Genomic DNA, 15,875 nt, shown 5'->3' with positions numbered 1-15,875 from the left:
TGTGCATTATGACTATACGACATCATTGCGTCACCCTTGGTATATGTCAGGCTTTGTTGTAATTCAGAAATTAAAAAAGAAAAACTTTAAAAAGAAGGCAAAAAAAAAAACAATGACTCTGTTTCAGAGTGTTACTCCATTTCAACTGTGTGCACATTCAATATGTACAGAAGACGCCGCCATCATCACCCAACAGGTTGCAGATCAGGGCTCCAAGGGTCCAACCGGGGGTCAGGTCATCTCACCTCACATCTATGTACAGTTCAGAAGTATTACTGTTAAACATTGCCATGATGTATGATTATTTCACCTACCACAGCAACGCAGAAAGATATACATTCAATACAGATTTCACAACACACACAGTCTGTTTGTGTATCTCAAATGTAGCCTCTTTCACTCTTCCATGCTATGTAACAATGCCCCACACAGGGTGTCAGTTTAAGTACTGGTCATATCAAAAAGGAGACATATTTAAGTATTAGAGCATAAAAGAAAGTGCAAAAACGCCACAACAAACGTTCCCTTTTATGAAGCTCATTATTTAATGGTGTATATAAGTATTTGATGCTGTTTAAATGTAAGATGTGATGTACTAATATAATTGTGTATAGTATTTCCTAGAGATGTTTATTTTCTATAAAATGGAATATGTTATTGCTTATAAAATGTTATTAAAAGAATCCATTGATGAAAAAAAATAGCGACCTTTTTTGGGAATGTCACTTGTCTTAAGTTGGAGCATGCCGTTTTATTGATTTTCATGTCTATTTGTTTGGAATCGATGACACAGCATCACTTTGTTTGAAATGTTTTTTGTAACGCCAATGTTAAATATACCAGCACCTTTCAATGCTGCTATGACCAATGCCTGCTCTTTTTGTCTTTACTGAACGTGCACTGACATTAACATACATGGAGACACAATTTGGACCAGCCTATGGTCCTTTGTTGTGCTCGCCAAGTAAAAAGTGACCACGATTAGTCCAAAAAAGTCCAATTTCCATCATCAAAGCCACATTAACATCCCATCATTATAGTCATATTTCAAAGAGTCTGATATTAACACAATGTTAAGTATTCAAATTAGAAACATGAAATGCACTGAAGAGCAACTATGACGGATATCAATTAACTTTGGCCTTTGCTTACAAAAACACTGTTCGAGAATAATTACAGAATTATCATTCATTTTTAAATTTATTCTGTTGAAAAAAAACTTTTCAAAAGTTTAATCCCATTTCACATGTAACCACATGACCTACTTGCATACATCTGAGTTTAGTGGAGGGGGACTTGTAATTACTTTTATCATCATCATCATCATCATGATGAGGTAATAAACCATTAAAAGCATTAAAATGGAAAGCACCACAGGAAACATTATAGTCTTCTTTACAAAATGCTTTAATATTTACATCATAAAAAGGATGAAACCAAAGAACAAGAGATGCAAATATGCCAGTTACAGGACAGGAATAACACCTTTAGACATGGTTGCGTCTCATTCATCTCAATCTTTCAGTCTTTCACATTAGTGACACTATAAAAAACATACTGGTTCTGGGACACAAACACATGCCAAAGTTCTTTTTACACTCTAAAAACCAATAAACGACGGTTCTCTAGGAGCATGAAACCATAACGACTGAAAGAGCAAGTATTGCTCTTTATGTTGGAGCTACAAATGAAAACCAGAAGATTCACTACAGGCCCCTCTTTGGAAAAAAAATTAATTATATTTTGAAATTGTCTGCATCATGTTGTTGCAAAAGTGCCAAAGGTTAACGTGATCGTTCCAGTTGTCTGTCGGTGATGCCAGAATTGGACGCTGCCAAATCATTTTGATATCATAGTTGCATACGTGTGCAACAGTGCAAAAGGTCAATTGAGTCCGACGACGTGACACAAATAACTTGATACCGTCTCCATGTTGACCGTCACAGAACAGTAACCGTATGATTTGGGCCTGTTCAAAAGCTACCAAACAAAACAGGTTTTAGGGGAAGAAAACAAGCATTTATCCCTCTGCTTATGCAAAATACTGCTTAATCAAAATGTCATACAGATTTATAAATACATTTTAAAATATGTACACTGCAAAACCAAAAAATGGCCGCTCTGAAAATAACTTCATAAAGCCATAATATTACTTATCTCATTGAAATCAGCCGCGCAGGGCTAGTGCAGATAGAGACACAGAGCTTGTTCAGTGCGTTGCCTCTCCTCAGATTATCGCCGGTAAAAACATGAATCATACTTTTTAACACTATTTGAACAACCTGCGGAGCGGCGTCACACTGAACAGGCCCACGGTCGGACCGATCACAGTTCGGTCCTTTTCCTCCCACGAACAAGAGACCCCCCCCCCCCCCCCCCCCCTCACTCTGCAGCCAATCAGGGGAGACCGCCACTCCAACCCACTGAGCACTCGTGTCGTAAAAGGTGCATCTATGTCGAAAATATCGTGGGTGGGACTATACTGAATAAGTGCAGGGCAAGTATCTCTGTCATGCTTCTCTCTCTCTCTCTCACACACACACACACACACACACACACACACACACACACACACACACACACACACACACACACACACACACACACACACACACACACACACACACACACACACACACACACACACACACACACACACACACACACACACACACACACTCTAAGAGGACGTGATGGCTCCTCTCTGTGGTCAAACTGTGGCACTGCAACGCAGTCTCACGAGGGGATTCAGCTCGGCAAGTACGCTTCCTTTATTCTTGTAATAATCCATTCCAACAAGAATGTGAACCCAACAAGTGCTTCCTGATGAGGGACAGTCCATAAAGAAAATTCTTTCAGTTTGATATAAATCTGGATATTTTAATAAATTTGCTCCATAGCTGCACGGCAGAAAGCCAGAGACTGTACGGTAGTGTCTCTGTGGGGATTTCTTTTCTGTCTGTGTGTGTTTTTGTATTTCAGAGATGTTTTTATATACAGTGTCAATGCACGTCTCTCAGCACCCCTCCCCTTCTTCCTTCCTTCCTTCCTTCCTTCCTTCCTTTCCCTCTAGCTGTTGGTAACGGTGGTGCCGCTGCCCAGCTTGATGATCATTTGCTGGCAGTCGTGGAGGGTCCTCTTGTCTCCCAGCTTCTCCAGGGTGCGGGCTGCGTCCGCCAGCATGCCAACCCTTTGGCCGGGAGCCGACAGAAAGGAGGGGGGAAGGTAGCGGCACGCCAACATCACGGCCTCTGCCTGCTCCCGCTGGCCGGGCCGCGTCTCGCACTCCTCTGCACACAAAATACACAAATAATGTCATTATCGCGGTATTTCGGGTAAGCTTTTCGATGTCCTCGGCCAGCCACGGCCTATCAGACTGCAGCGGCTTCTTATTTAATTACCGATGGGATTAAGTGTTGAGAACAATTGGGCAAAACAAATGAGAAGCTGATTAGAGCTACTGATTACAGCCATTCGGTGTCTCTCAGCTCTCTACAACTTCTATTTAAAAAGTTGCAGGAAAACACACATCTAAAAAGTGATGCTGGGAGAAAAGCAGAATCCACAGTTGAAGTTTCTCAGTAAATTAGAAATTTACTTTAAAGCTACCGGATTATAGCATGACACCCGGCTGATCTAACTCATTAAAAACAACGGTTATGATTATGTTATCAGAGCCTCTCATACTGCCTACAATACCTAGAGAAAAAAACAACAGACACAGAACACATGGACTCATCTTATCAGTGAGAAATGATGTATCCACATTCATTAGGTTTAAAAGTTATTACTAGACAATTACTAGAAAATATCACAACTGAGGAAATTACGGTTTGCTCTATTAAAAAGAAGAAAAAAAAAGAAATTCCAAAATAACAAAAAGCTTATCAAACCATTCTGCCTGCAGACAGAATTACTTGTGCCGAATGGATGAAATAAATAAAATCAACATAAGTGCGTCTAAACACACCTGTCTTGGCTCCGGGCGTTGCCCTGCGTCGCAGCGAGCGATCCAGGAGCTGATGCGTGCGGGTGGGACTGGCTCCCGCCATCAGCCTGGCTGTAGCTTCATGAAGGAACAACTGGAAAGAGATGGAGGGAAGAGTAATGAGGAGGAAGACGAGGAGGAAGACGAGGAGGAGGGATGATGACTCATACATAACATTCAGCTCTACCTCAGAGAGACTTTGAAGCCTTGCGAACAACGCTGCTAAACACTTGCCTCAGGGGTGTGTGTGTGTGTGTGTGTGTGTGTGTGTGTGTGTGTGTGTGTGTGTGTGTGTTGCAACAGATAATTGTATCATGAACTGCCTGCAAATATGAGCACAAAAAGAATGGATGTATATATGCTATGTGCTTCTGTTAATGTGTTGCCCTTGTGTCTGACCCTTCCAGGTAATGTGCAGCACGAAACAATCTGTCTGGACGCCTCTGAGTCGATCTCCTCCAAGTGAGGATTGTAAGTCCCATTTTGATGAGTCATGGTTTTAAATGCCTGACAATGTAAACAGACAAATACAACAGATGCTTAGGTGTGTTCATCTTGTTTTAATAACTCCCAGAGTGTCTGTCAATGACTTCGTGCTGGACATCTGTTTGTGTTGTTAGACTGAGTGGAAATAAGATTAGAGAACAGGATTGAATGTACGTAAGCAAAACAATGAAAGCCCCAAAACTTGCATGAGCTAAACAACTAAAGGGATTAATACTGTTGTACGTACTCTTCGCATCGCAGGCCTGAAGCTATGTGCCAGCTTGCGTAGGGAACTGAGGTCTTGCTGAAAGCCTTGGAGCTCCGGTGGGGACGCCTGGTGAACCCCCACCGGGCCGCTGGTACCCACCGACCCTGACCCAGCAGGACCGGCCCCCTGCTGTTGCAGGCGCCACACATTGGTTCTCATCACCAACAGGAGATCACACAAGAGCAACTGGACAACCTAGAGAGAGAGAAATGCACAAGATTAGAGAGAAAAAGGTTTTTTCTATGTCAAACTTCAGCTGCCATTCTCAAATATTCCTGGGGTGAAATGTGACTTGGTAATTACATTAAAGTGTTAATGAACACACTAAATATTTGTGTCATTATTTGCATTAATAAAAACAAACATTCAGAGATATTACCCAGCACCAACTACAACAGAGCTCTACTCAAACTCTAAGGGCATTTTCCACCCCCACTGTTGTGTGGTGTGTGTGTGTGTGTGTGTGTGTGTGTGTGTGTGTGTGTGTGTGTGTGTGTGTGTGTGTGTGTGTTCTGCTGTTAGTGGCCCAGCTCTGTGTTGCACTGCAGGAACATTGCACTCGGCTGAGACACACATGCAATGCAACTACAATGCACCACAGCTCTGGCCGTAGACATGCACACACTGTGAGGCTACCTATCCACCAGCATCACCATCTGCTGAACGCCAGAGGTAGGACACCGCTGTATCACAGAGAGGAGCTGCTACAGGGGGATTCACAGTCTGTGGTAAAGTGTGTGTGTGTGTGTGTGTGTGTGTGTGTGTGTGTGTGTGTGTGTGTGTGCAATTTTCTGTGTTTACTATTTGATACACGCACATGTGTGAGAACATCTGTCACTGTGTGCATTTATGAGTACGCAATTTTTTTATGCAGATGCTGTCGCCCTCACAAAACTTGACTTTAATGCGCACAAATCTGCAAGTGTGTGTGTGTGTGTGTGTGTGTGTGTGTGTGTGTGTGTGTGTACCTTGTCTAAACTGGAGCTGTGGCAGTGTGGTCCTAGGTTGAGGCTGTCTCGAAGCAGGGCGCTGGCCTTGTCGCTGTAGCTCAGACTCAGCTGGCAGTTTTCTGGCTTGGACAGCAGAGCCCGCACAGCCCTGAATGTGTTCAGACACGTCTTGGGCAGAAGACTCCTGACAGAGCGAGGGCCAAAAGAAAAGAGACAGAGGACACAGGTTAAAGAAGTGGAAATGTGTGTCTGTCCTCTGCAGACAAAAGGTTATGAAACGCAGTCTTAGTCTGACTGCAGATGTTCCAGTATGTGTGCGTGTGTGTGTGTGTGCGCGTCTGTCCGACTTACTCTGCGTTCTGCAGACTGCGGGGCAGGTGCTCGACAGTCGGATACAGTCTCTCGGCCGCGGTGTCATCTCCTTGGAGCCAGTTGATGATCACCACAGTGACGGAGGACCACCACTTGGAGTGAGGGTCACAGCCTGGAAGTTGGAACAAAAACAGTCAAATGGTGAGACACCCGCAGACAAACAAACAAACAAACATGCAAATATTTGAATCCCCCACTGCCCACTTTACCATTTAACATGCATGAGAGTGTACACATGTACACACACACACAGCTGCTGTCTGTATTTTGACCTCTGAATCAATCTGTTTCTCCCCTCTGGCATAGTCACAACATGCTGAGAGAATGCAGCCATTTTGACAACTCCCCCATGAGGGAAAACTACTCCATTTAACATTGGGCAACACACACACACACACACACACACACACACACACACACACACACACACACACACACACACACACACACACCTAATACTGTGAGCAACCTGAGGCTCTGCCAAGAAAAGTCTCTTATTAAAATCCCTGCACAGTCCCCCTTCCCCTCCCCTCCTTCCCTCCTCTCAAGGTGATCACCGATTTGACAGCGCTGAAGATAGATGAAGCAATCTAGTGGATGCCTCCCTTTCACCTAAACCCCTTTCGCTCAGATCTGTGATCAGTGAGGACAAAAAGGAAAGTGGTGGGAGGGTGAAAGTCAACCCAGTGGAAATCATGCCACCCAATCTCAAAAGTAGAAAGAATGAACTTTATCTCAGCGCTTCTTATTTAGGAAACACATTGAGGAAATCAAACAGTCGAAGCACGTGACTGAACGATGCGGGGAAAAAGCGAAGGCAATTCAAAAGAGAACTAGTAATAAAGTAAGGAGCCCAAATCTACATTCGAATGTGTTGACATAGAAGCTGTTTTTGGGGTAGTGTTCAAAAACTGCTGCCATTATTTGGCATTAATGCTTTTGATGTCTTTCCAGTGGTTGGTTTCTTTCTTCCCAGACAAAAATGAGTTGGTGACAGAAAGAACAGCGACTTACCAGTTACGGTGGCCATGTTGGAGCCAATAGCAAAGGACTGGGAGGTGGCACCAGCTGCATCTGATGCACTAATCAACAGCTGGAGGTACTCCAGGGCATCCGCATACTCCCTGAGGAGAGACACCCACTGAGTGGTTACTTTGCCGGCACAGGAACACACGATGACATTTTCAAATCAATCCGTTTTTTTTATAGTCCATTATGCAATCCTTATTGTTTAATGTCAAATAGTAAATCAACCATGAGATTCTAATACAAGATCTAAATGGCAGACAAATTCCAGCGGGGTGAGCAGTATAAAAAAACAGTTAATTTGGAAGTGTGTTTTGTTCCCTCACCCCTCTCCCTGGCTGGAGCTTTTCTCTTCGTGGGGCTGGGCCACACAGTACAGCGCCTTCTCCAGGAGATGCTCCCTGAAGGCCTGAGTCACCTGGGCCAGAGGATCCACTGTAAGAGGACCATTAACAGACCATTAACATACCACTGCCTCTCAATGTGCACCTACCACACAGAGGGGTTTGGGCCACATGGAGTGCTGTACTACATTTTGTCTGCACTGACCAGTATTGCCAGCCTGGCTGTAGATGCTTTCCTTAGGAGTGCTGCGAATAGCCCAATCCCCATCCACGAAGAAGCGGTGACCTAGTGGGTGACACAGCCACTGCATAGCTGGAGGCACACTGCCACTAGAAGACAGGCACGCCTGGCGGGCGCTGCTCAGGAACACTCGCTATCAGAGTAAAAAGGTAAGATAAGTTCTTCACTCGTCTTAAAGTCAAAAGTGGACAGAATCAAGTCCCGGGGTCATTAACAACTAACTCTAACTCTAAACAGGATAATGTGCAAGTACTTCAGCATCACTCAACAACAATTAAATGAAATATTGCATTTGCACATTATAAATGACTGAGCTAGACAGTTGTGCATGTGCTACTGAGGGGACTTACGGAGGTGAAATGAAGGATCCTGGGCATGCTGGCTTTGACCCGGAGAGCTGCAGAGACGTAGACCTCAGCCAGACTGGCTACAGGCAGACAGGAGCCAGCACACTCCGCCAGGTTCACCGCACTCAGAGCCATGTGCACCGCTGACAGGTGGCTACCATTCAGCTTACCTGTATGAAAATAATAATATATATATATATATATATCTTTACAGAGAATAACAGTGATGCAATTATCATAAAAGGATTTTGCAAAATTAGTGAACAAATGTTTATAGCCACTGAATCAACATAAACTGGCTCAAAAAGGTTCCTCTTTAATCGACTGAGATTCTGTCACTTCAGTATATGCCACTCTTCAGTCTCACACAACACTGATTTATTAAGAAACTGTGTTTTTTTTCCCCACCAACTGACCCGTCATGTGTAGCTGGTGCAGGCGGTGGTAAACCAGGGCGGCGTCGCGGCTGCTTTTGCAGGCGTCCTCCTTCAGGGGACGGTCCGATCGCAGCCCTCCAGCCCTGGCAGCCAGCCAGCGGCCCACCCAGAGGCGCTGGAGGCAGAACCTTAGCAGGGACCAGAGTGCAGCACAGCCCAGGTCCAACTGAGAGATGGGTAAGGGACGACCAAGAGCCTTCAGACAGGTCCACAGGTTCTGACTGGCCTGGGCAAAATCTCCCTGGGGGAGGGGGAAAGAGATCAGGGATGATGATGATGAACGGGGAAAAAAAAAATGTATGAAAAAATATATACAGGTACACAGATCTATACATACTCTAGCTAGGTCCAGATCAGCTTGCTTGCGGTGCCTCCAGAACAAGACAGAAGATCCAGAGTGTGGTCTGGTTACAGGCTCTCCATACACCAACAGTCGGATCAGAACCCCTGACACCAGAATACCGTTCAGTAGCCACACCAGTATAGTTGGCAGCATCCAGTCCATCCAGCCCCACGAGTCCGCTACGGAAAACACATTTCATTTATCATGTAATACATCCCACGAAATAAGACTCTTACATCATTTCAAAACGGATCATTTTTGTGACACTACTGACGACAGTGGCTACACTTTACCTGCAATATCCACACCCAGGACGCTGCGTCCTGCGTGATGGGTGGCGGTGGCTGCTGCGCTTCCAGCTGAACTGCTGCCGGATGAGCAGAGCAGCGCGGCCAGAGGGTTGAGGGAGAGGAAGAGGAAGGTGAAGGTGCACAAAGCCATGCGGGAGCGGTCCAACATGCCGCCAGCACTGCCTCCTGCCGCCGGTCCGTCTTGCACGGCCACACTCGGCTGCTAAATAAAAAAAAGAGACCACAGAGATACGTCAATGTGACAAAAGAGCAGACGCAGACAGTGGCTGCGTATTTGATTCGGATGAAGAACAGTGCTGGTTGACTGAGGATTTTATCTGTTACGGACACAAATGCTAGATACTATTTTTAAATCATGCACACCTTAGTGTCCTCCCCCATTGGACTGTCAGGCTCTGAGTCACTGCCACAGTGGGAGAAGGAGGTGGGGGAGCCCACGTCTGAAGCCGGCGGGGTCGGCAGCTCGTTCTTCACATCAGCCGGCGCGTCCACCTCCATGGCAACCAGGTCCTTGAGAGACTCTGAAGAAAGAGGAAAGGAAAGACGAGGAGAGCAGTCAGGAGGTCAATCAGTGGAACAAAAGTAAAGATATCTTCAGCTTTCAATTTCACTGCGATCACTTCAGGATAACCGTAGCTATCAATAGACCTCATCACAAAAGGTCAACTGATTGACTTGCTTTCAATGAAAGAAAAGAAATTGCAGAGAAGCTGTTATGGAATAACAAAGATGGGTTTTTTTGGCACGTACTGTTTTTCTGGGCTGCCATTTTAAAAGCCATGTTCTCCTGTTTGAGTTTCTGGTTGGTCTGCTGCATGTACCGGATGTAGTCGATGGCTTTCCTCAGCACTGCAGACTTGTTGAGCTACAAGGAAAAATATAAAACATTAGCTTCTTCCACTTCTCAATGTTGCAGATTGCCAGATTTTTCTCACAAATCTATTTAAATTAAACTTGTTCCTACCTTGGCCTCAGTACCAGCCACCAGATCTTTGAGCTCCAGGATTTTGTCATTGATGGAGGAGCGGTAGCGCTTCTCGATGGCGTTGTGGGCCGTGCGCTTCTCTCCCTTGTGCGGCTGGCCGAGCGGCTTACCGCTGATGGCGATGCGGTTGATAGGCAGCTTATCGGTGTCCATCATGACCGGCACCGTGGTCAGGATTGTGCCACCGCCCATAAAGGCCTAAAGAGGTAAATAAGGTAGCCAGAAAATAAGGAAGACTGTTACCTAAGGAATGCTCATGTTTGAGGTCAGTATTGTGCTGCACATGATGTGCCTACCTGCAGTGAAGCGCTCTGTACTGGGGTGGTGGTGCCCAGGGATGTGGAGGACATGGTAGTGACAATGCAGGGGTCATGCTTCAGAGTGGTCAGCAACAGAGACTCCGCCTTGATGAACTGGGGTTGCAGCAACAACTGAGAAGAGGCACACAAGTACAGTTTTGCTTTTTAGTATTCCATGACACACAAACAACGAGTACACTGCATGTGTGTTGTATGTACAAGTACGTTTAGGTACTCACGGGTACTTGCTGCACGTGGGGCGCGATGCTCTGAACCGGGGGACTCGTCGACGTGGCCAGGAGAGAAGACGTGGTGGTCAGGCCTTGGAGCTGAGCCTGGATGGTCACCGGCTGAACACTTGGAGGTGAGGATGACAAGATGGTGGCGGTGGGTTGGCTCACGCTGCTGGGACTGACAGCTGGAAAATAGTTGTGCAAAATATTTTTTTTCAGCCTATATTTAAGCATAATTGTATGAAATATACACACACAACAATGAGCCACCTCATTACCGGCTTTTAAGCAACTGCACACTAGAGTAATACAGAGCATGACGCAACTGCTAAATTGCTTTCACCTAATTATTGCAGCAACAAACAAAAAAAATACCCAAACAAATCTCGACTGCAATTTTGGAGTTGAATATTATAAAAGAAGAAATTATAGACCAACCAATAAATTGCATCAGTATATGGTATCAGCCAATATAAGTCAAATAGGTCCAGTGTTCTTTTTACTGCTGTGATGTGGCAGTTTGTGAACACTTTTATGATACTGGTTTAAACTTATCATTGGTTATTAATGGTTATTAATGCAACACTACTACACTTGACACTGTGCAAGCCTTTGTCTATGGGTCTGTAGGCCAATAGGTGAAATATAATCTCACTGGAAATAAGTGATAGCAACATTCAGTGTGTCACCTTATATTTCTTATCAGCTCCGACTGGGTCTAGCCATCGCAATCACCTGTCAGTACCAGGATCGGGTGTTTTACAGGAGTAATAAACATTTATTGCATCTGAGAAGCCACGTTTAATTTACTTTTCACCCACGGTTGTAAATTAGCGTTTTGCTACAGTCACTAAACACAGTGCATACGGTGCCTGTGCATAAATTTATGTTAAATCATAAAGCTACTGCGATGTCCATATTAACTAAACTAATACCAGACACAATCAGGTGGTAATGTCAACATGGCTGCTGCAGATATGTAGATATGCCGCACTATGTACATATACAATAGGTGTTGCCCAAACAGAGCATTTTCACTTAGCTCATAGACTCTCACGCCGTTGAGCAAAGTCTAATAGATTTGGACTTGGATACGAGTTCAGCTGAGGTTGAGTAACCTAGTGTCCGAGCTCGGTGAATGCAATACACGTGAAGAGCCACCTTGCTGGGCACTGCGGCTGCACTGGAGGAGTTCAGTGAGTGTGAGGTTGTGAGATAATGCTTTTGGCTCGTGGGTTGGATTGTGTGTCCTGTGCTTCAAAACCAAACATTATAGCTCCTGTTGGCTAAAATAGAATTTCAAGGACCTGCAGACATCGTGTTCTACCTAACTAATAAGCAATAGAATAAACCCTCATCGCCATCAAAGCTTACTTGTGTAGCTGTTCTGGTTGCTGAAGGTGGCCCGGACCTGTTGAGACTGCACCTGGGCCTGAAGTGGTGCCTGCGGCTGAGGTTGAGGCGGAGTCTGGGGTGCGGGCGAGGTGAAGAGGACCTGGGCCGTGGAGCTGAAAGGTGGGTTTGCTGCTGGTGAGCTATGAGGTGAAGCTGCCCGGGCCGGGGCAGGCGGGCTGAGAATGGGTTGGGGCTGCTCCACCTGGGGCTGTCTGAGGCTCTGAGCCTGCGGCGGGGAGGCTGGCTGCTGCCTCTGCGTGGAGTTGGGAACCTGGGCCAGAGGGGACTGCTGGAAGGTGGGAGGCTGGAAGGCCTTGTCTGGGGTGGAGGAGCTACGGGTGATGGGAGGGCCCAGGAGTGCATCCAGGTGTGGGCTACTGCTTAGGATGGAGGAGGACGACGGAGGTGGAGGTGTGGTGGTAATGGTGGTTGGAACTGGAGGTGTGGTGATAGACTGGGACAAACCAGGAGGCTCCTGGGTGGGAGGAGGCCCTGTGTATGGAGGGTTATCAAACAGTCCTCCAAACTCCATGTCCTGGTTGCTGATGAGCTGTAGCATGTCTGAAGAGGGAGAGAAATCAGAACCACCGTCACTGCTACTGAAAAAGTAGAAAATATATAAGAATCATCCAAGAGAACTCTGGGGTACAGACACTGGAAATCTGCAGTTGTGAATTGGAGCCTGATTAAAATTGATAAGACATTTGTATAGAAACATGGATTTCAGTTTGGCTTATTGAGTATTAAAAACATCTCATTTCAATATACACCCACATGTATATTGTTTATGATATAACAGGATGGAGAGAGCCCTCAAAAATTAGCTAAAGAATACAATAGTTACGCTTCAAACAATCACGGTGTAAAAACATAACATCATGGATGAAAGAAGTACAGATTCAGGATAAGAATGCACCATTTCACCCAAGACCGAGCTAATGCCAGAATGTAAAACTCAAATACAAAAAAAGTATAAAACATTCAAAAAAATGTAAATAGTGCATTTCTAGAAAAAAAAGAAAAAAAGAAGAGAATATTTAAATTTGTATGTAGTTTTTACCCAAAATTAGAATCACCAAATAGTTTGATTAAGAAAAAGAACTGCTAGGGCAGCAAGAAACTGATACAAATAAAGGAAGTGTTTACCTTGAAAACATTTTGGTTGCTTTTCATACTCAAAAAAATAAATATATCATGAATACCAGGATTCAATAATAACCTAAATTTGATATGAATGGATAAATAACTGAATCCTATTCAGAATGTGTGCTGACATACAAAGTACAAAAGTATTTCAAAAGATGAGCAGATATGGTTATGGTCTCTTTAGCATGATATGTCCAAACATGAAAATGTTTCATAATTAATCTTTTGACACATACAAACTGCTGTTGTTTACTGGGAAATGCTTTTACAACTATATGAAAATTATAATTTTCAAAGTGAATTCAAGGTACTCTAATATTCATATATCCTGCTCTTATTTTAATATATTTTTTGTCTCTAATTTGACCTGATGAAGCTCAGACAGGATATACCGCAATAAAGAACCCGGACACTCTTGAGTGCATGTTGTGTCTGCAGTGGAAACGCAGCAGCCTACATTTATAGTCCAGTGTTTTGTATGAGGTGATCGCTCTTGGCCAATCAGAGCGCGTCTCAGAGACTTGCTATGCCGATCAGCCCAAGACAGGGAAGAGAGAGAGAGCGCGCGCGCGCTGTCTGTGGCTCCGCGCGAGGTTACCGTCGAGCTGAGGGTTACTGTCGGTCACATTTAGGAAGATGCGAGCACGTCTGCAGGATGCGCATTACGCAGTGGTGCTCTGCGCTAATATCCTTTGACTCTTATCATGAAAATACACATTAGCGTATTAAAGTATTTGTGGGGAAATGAAAATAGCACACTCCTCAATTATGTATAATAAAATAATGTGTTATTTCCTTATGCATTACATCAAACCGGTGATGACAATGTGACCATAACACAAACATAAATATTTGGATTGCTCTGCTAAGTATTTAACTAAATAAGCACGAGCCGTTTAATTTGTACTTATATATAACGTTACTGCAAAGATAAACAAGAATGTGTTTACAAAAAAATAAGAAAAAAAATGTGGCAATAACGCACAAAGTAATATAAATACTAATATATATATATATATATATATATATATATATATATATATAGTTCTTGACATAAATGTATAATATTTGTTAAGTCGGTCAACTGAGGCAATGAACGACAGTAACCCCTGTCTGTGGAGCAGGCTGGGGGCGGGGCGCACTCACGTTAGCCTAGCCTACTAGCTTAACCTACTAGCTTAGCTAGCCCGTTCTATTAATCGGTTAGTACGAAAAAAGATTATGATGGCGAGTTCTGAATAGTGTGTGCAAGACACGACTCCGTAGACAAGACCGCCTGTTACCAACCTCAGCCAACGTACACAGAATACTAGCTAGCTAAACGGCTAACGTTAACTAGCTACTCTTAAGGTAACGTTACGACGTGAGCTGAATCCCTTTAAACTGATCACTGATGGTGCTTAATGGTGCCATAAATAAGTCTTTTAGACTGAACATTAGATTGTAAAACACAGGAGGCAAGTCAAACTAAGCCCATGGCATGCAGGAGGTAACGTTACGTTAAGTTACAAGCAGTGTTTATGCAGTTTAGCACATGTTAAAACGTAACTGGATGAGCTAACAAACACTGTTACATGGTCTTACCATCAATGTCGCTTAAGAGGGCCGTGTCAATCTCGCTGGGGTCATTTAGCGACAGCGTTGGATCCAGATTATCCAACGAAGGATCGTCAAAAGACAGGCTGTTCATCTTTACTGTTGTGTCTGGGCTCTCCGCTATACACTTGACTGGCTGTGGAGTCGCTCAGAGACGAAAAAATGGGGAAACTTCTCGCGTCCCTACATTTGCCAAAAGCGTCAGATCCCGAGCTGCAACTTTGTATTGATGTGTCAAACTAACCACTCACTCCTACCCCCATGATGGTCCAGGGAAACTTGTTAACCCAAGCCAAACACTGGAGCTCATTCAGTACTAACGTGCTTACGGGGAACCCACCCAGTCGACGGTGATTGACACGCTCGCCAGCCAATCACCGCCTTTGTACTGGATTCCCACGTACCCTTTTTTCTCAGGGTTGTTTTGATTATTTGACTGAAGAGGTGACATAATGTGGAGCATGTGCCATCATTTTATAATACAATAACTTACAATGAAACATGACTATTAATGTGCTCAACAAACTGGTATATTGGCTTCAAAACACCTATTTAATTTAATTTAAAAGTATTACAAAATGATTATCTATGGTGTATACATGTAATGTATTTCATATATAATAAATCAACCCGTGCTAGTCATCCCAGGTCTGCACATACGCATTAATATCAGCCATATGTTTCACTAAACTGTGTAATTTGAGGTAAACAGCATGGATGTGTTTATTGTGGGTTTGCCCCCAACAGCCAATGAGAGCCGAGGGGGCGTGAGCTAATGACAGACAAGTTTGTTTGACTCTAAGCAGCAGCTCCTCCTGTAGAACCAGGGAAATCGACCAATGGGAAGCTCAGGAGCCGAGTGGGGTGATCTGACGTCACATCTCTGGGTCTAGTGATTACATCATGTGTTTCTATCTTAGAACAGTAGCAGCAGGGAAGTGACCTGGAGGGACACAGGTGACTTTACAGAATAGAATATGACGTTAAATTGTAATTTTTTGGCCAAATAAATGGATAATAAATACCAAATATGTACCCCTAAGTACAGTTATATATCTAATTTAGTCTGTAAAGTATGGTGTCTTCCAGTAAAAAATACACTTACATT

At 44.2% G+C, this 15,875-nt stretch overlaps 1 protein-coding gene across 2 annotated transcripts; it reads right to left on the bottom strand.

Moving 5' to 3' along the window:
- Window positions 1–2,515: 2,515 nt before the first annotated feature.
- srebf1 (sterol regulatory element binding transcription factor 1) lies at window positions 2,516–15,058 on the bottom strand. Of its 2 annotated transcripts, none has more exons than XM_068718290.1 (19): window positions 14,756–15,058; window positions 12,005–12,586; window positions 10,637–10,815; window positions 10,395–10,529; window positions 10,078–10,296; window positions 9,864–9,978; window positions 9,477–9,634; window positions 9,096–9,315; window positions 8,797–8,981; window positions 8,439–8,700; window positions 8,026–8,192; window positions 7,640–7,808; window positions 7,417–7,525; window positions 7,079–7,188; window positions 6,044–6,176; window positions 5,711–5,876; window positions 4,722–4,937; window positions 3,971–4,082; window positions 2,516–3,290 (listed from the first exon to the last, which is right to left on the bottom strand). In XM_068718290.1, the coding sequence occupies exons 1-19, from the start codon at window positions 14,859–14,861 to the stop codon at window positions 3,070–3,072; spliced, it is 3,564 nt and encodes a 1,187-aa protein (XP_068574391.1). In that variant the 5' UTR covers window positions 14,862–15,058; the 3' UTR covers window positions 2,516–3,069. The 2 variants fall into 2 exon arrangements, with proteins under 2 accessions (XP_068574391.1, XP_068574392.1); XM_068718291.1 differs by having other exon boundaries at window positions 9,096–9,312.
- Between the last annotated feature and the right edge of the window lie 817 nt (window positions 15,059–15,875).

Source organism: Cebidichthys violaceus, unplaced genomic scaffold (assembly GCF_023349555.1).
Source record: "Cebidichthys violaceus isolate CVI_PGR_0920_01 unplaced genomic scaffold, fCebVio1.0.p SCAF_23, whole genome shotgun sequence".
Taxonomy (NCBI): domain Eukaryota; kingdom Metazoa; phylum Chordata; class Actinopteri; order Perciformes; family Stichaeidae; genus Cebidichthys; species Cebidichthys violaceus.
This window is presented reverse-complemented; position numbering and strand designations above follow the sequence as displayed.